This window comes from Penaeus monodon, unplaced genomic scaffold (assembly GCF_015228065.2).
Source record: "Penaeus monodon isolate SGIC_2016 unplaced genomic scaffold, NSTDA_Pmon_1 PmonScaffold_9042, whole genome shotgun sequence".
Classification (NCBI taxonomy): Eukaryota; Metazoa; Arthropoda; class Malacostraca; order Decapoda; family Penaeidae; genus Penaeus; species Penaeus monodon.
The window spans coordinates 7501-10716 of NW_023664373.1; the positions used below are offsets into that span (position 1 = coordinate 7501).

Below are 3216 nucleotides of genomic sequence, written 5' to 3' on the forward strand. Positions count from 1 at the left end.
TCAGAATAAAGATTGGATCGAACATCTATTGTTTGCAAAATGAAGCTAGCTCAGATTGAAGCCGCCATGACAGTGCGATCCAAAATCAATGACAACCCTGGCTACGTGGGATGACCTCGGTGGAAGTTTAATGGAAACTATTTCGATACGATGTTTCTGCGCAAGTAGATATTATTTTCAGTAATGGATAGACATTTTGTAAAATTCAATGGCTTCCGGTAAATGACAGAGAAACGTCGGTAGTTAGGGTAAAAGTTTGTAGGTTATATTGACGGTCTATCGTACAAAAATGCTGCATTTTTTTTTTTTTTCTTTTCTTTTTTTGTCATTTTTAATTGTTCAAACTTAACAGTATATTTGTCTTCCACAGCCAATATATATATATTTTTTTACATTTTCCTTAGGCCTCCCCCTCGGGATGTATCGTGATTTCCAAAACGTAAGAAAATTATCTTTCAGCTAATCCGAATTCTATCATTGTTTTCTTCCTGAAAATATTGAATAAAAAGAGAATTAATTAGTAAACATAATGCATAAACATAATCACAATGCAATGGTAGCAAAATACTCTTAACACCCCTGTGCCGTATGCCCCAAATGTAGCAAATCCAGTCATTGCCGAGATTGGAAATATTGCAAATTGAGCGGCTAAGATAAATTTAGTAGTAACTACAGTGCGGCTATTCCGATACGATGTACCACTGATCTCAAATTTTTGATATCACAAAATTTTTAAATCAGTGGTACTAACTCCAAAGTGCGGCTGCTATAACTGATGGATTCTGTGTTCCGACCCAGTGCGTGCGACAAAATTCGGGGGAAAAGCATTCGCAGTTACGAAAGATGGCTAATTTTAAGCGGGCGCGGCACCAAGTCACCGCCACGTCCTCCGAGGTATTCGGCACTAAAGCAAATTAATTCAACTTTGCATATTATGGCAAATATTATCATTGAACTTTCTTTATTTCACATTAATCATCACTAAGGTCTGTAAGCTCTGTTACTCAAATGTGGTGAAAGTTTGTCGGAAGTACTGCTAATAGTGTAATGTTTTGTTTCTATTTTACTATTTGTAAATGCAATCAATTAATAAAATGCCGTTACTGTTTGATCAATAGTGAACGAGTATTTGCGCATAAATTTGATAGAATCATCAGGAAACTTACGAACATATTTTCATTTTTAGAAGTCCCTTTCGTTCAATCATTTCATGCATTTGTATTGTGCGTCAATCAAGCAAAAAACAATCCCAAATTTAACAGCAGAGTTGTAGACTGTAATTGCCTAGGTAAAACATGGCCCCGTAACTATAGTGTCAACAAAACACGATTTGAAGCTGTTTTACTGTTTTTGTTCATATTGGTATTTGTAGAGACGAAGTCCCAAAACCAGGGTATCATGCGAACCTAAAATCCAAACTTAACCTTTCCTACCTTCTATTTATTCCTTAGATAGGGGGCAAGCCTCCGGTTCTGAGCGGTGCTATGCAGAGGATATTTTCGTCATTTCAGGGCAAATATGAGACCGCAGAAGCTGTACTTGTTGTTAATGACTCTCTTTATGGTTTGTAAGTGTCCATTTCCCTACATCTCTGTGTCGCTGTGTGTAAATCATGTGAATTGTTTCCAAAAATACAATGTGAAGCGACGCTTACACTTACACAATAGAATATCGCTTTACAATAAAGGAATATTTTATTTTTAAAAAAATCTTAAAAGTCTGATGCTGGTTGAAACTGGAAATTTACAATCTAAGTTCGTCTTGATATAGATATACGCGCATGTGTGACACATGATCTTTCCAACCACAAAAAATCACTTCAATATTTCCCCCGTTAGGAAAGGATTTTCGTGCAGTGACTCGACAAAACCGAAGGTCGCCACCTTCTCGGTTTTCCGAGTATAAAGCCTCCGCTCTTCCGGCGTGTTGGCAGTTGCTTCTCAACGTCTCAACACTCAACATGGTTTGTCAACAAGAACTATATTTTTACCCTTCTCTCTCTTTTTCTGTATATCTACCAATCACTAGCCTTTTCACTCTCTTCTATATATTTGTGTGTGTGTGTGTGTGTGTGTGTGTATGTGTGTGTGTGTGTGTGTGTGTGTGTGTGTGTGTGTGTGTGCGTGTGTAAAAAATATTAGTAATAATCAGATTTAAATTTTACCATGTAGTAAAACTTAATGTAGTAAAATTTTACAAGCAAGGTCTTGACAAGACCTTGAAGTTTAATCAAGATATGAATATCATGATTTTCACTCAGGTCCGCGCACTCTTCACCGTCATGGTCCTGGCCCTCGTGGTCGCCTTCGCCGCCGCCGGTCACTTCGGCGGAGGTGGATTTGGTGGACACTCTGGTGGATTTGGCGGTGGAAAATCCGGTGGATTCAGCAGCGGAGGATTCGGAGGTGGATTTGGAGGTAATCTTTCTTATCGTTTGAACGGAAAATAATGGCTGAGTAGGATGTACTCTGCGAAAGTTGATTCTATCTAGTGATAACATGTGAAGATTATGAAGAGTATTACATGCCAAAGCATTTAACAAACATTTCCACAGGTGGACACAGAGGCTTCGGTGGAGGTTTCGGAGGATTCGGAGGCGGACACGGAGGGTTCGGAGGAGGATTTGGAGGTAAAATATAGTACTCCATATTGTTTTAAGCTGACAATAACCCTTGTTACTGTATCTTTCAACTTACTAACGTGTCTCTTATCACTTTTAGGATATGGACGGTAATCCATGACTTCGCACCACCATCTTGGCACAGAAGATGGCATTTTGTATTTCGAAAATAAAATTTTATAAAAATTAATGTTTACTCTTTTCATATGAAGAAATACAAAAATCATTATTTCGTATTACGTTAATAGAATTACTATCCAAGATTCATGAAAGTTTATTTTTCCCTAAGAAGAAACAAAAATTAAATAAAGCCTAAATTCTACGGTAGCACATCAATTATATTGCTATTGGAGATGTATTTTATATTTGTTCTTGTGAAAAACGGATATAAGACGGCTCAAATTATACTGCAGTTCCTCCTCCGACAACAACTGAAAATATGATAACATTCCTTCCTTATACTTAATGAATTTACATAATCTTTTTATCTAATCATTCACTCTTACGGTGAATGATTAGATAAAGAGGATAAAAATGCAGATACAGAGAAAAGGAGATATGTCTACAATTACAAAACAAACGCATACAGGAAGATA

General features: G+C 37.0%; 1 protein-coding gene across 1 annotated transcript; it reads left to right on the forward strand.

The window, feature by feature from the left end:
• Positions 1-843: 843 nt before the first annotated feature.
• LOC119572001 (zinc finger protein ZIC 2-like) lies at positions 844-2810 on the forward strand. The gene is made up of 6 exons (XM_037919047.1): positions 844-894; positions 1452-1563; positions 1839-1963; positions 2261-2417; positions 2555-2629; positions 2721-2810. The coding sequence occupies exons 1-6, from the start codon at positions 844-846 to the stop codon at positions 2732-2734; spliced, it is 534 nt and encodes a 177-aa protein (XP_037774975.1). The 3' UTR covers positions 2735-2810.
• The last annotated feature ends 406 nt before the right edge of the window (positions 2811-3216 follow it).

What these genes read in the sequence shown, in the direction of transcription:
- LOC119572001 (XM_037919047.1), top strand. Translation starts at nt 844, where the DNA reads ATGGCTAATTTTAAGCGGGCGCGGCACCAAGTCACCGCCACGTCCTCC. An exon ending in TGTTAATGACTCTCTTTATG is followed by an intron (nt 1,564 to 1,838) that starts GTTTGTAAGTGT and finishes TTCCCCCGTTAG; the next exon opens with GAAAGGATTTTCGTGCAGTG. An exon ending in ATTCGGAGGTGGATTTGGAG is followed by an intron (nt 2,418 to 2,554) that starts GTAATCTTTCTT and finishes ACATTTCCACAG; the next exon opens with GTGGACACAGAGGCTTCGGT.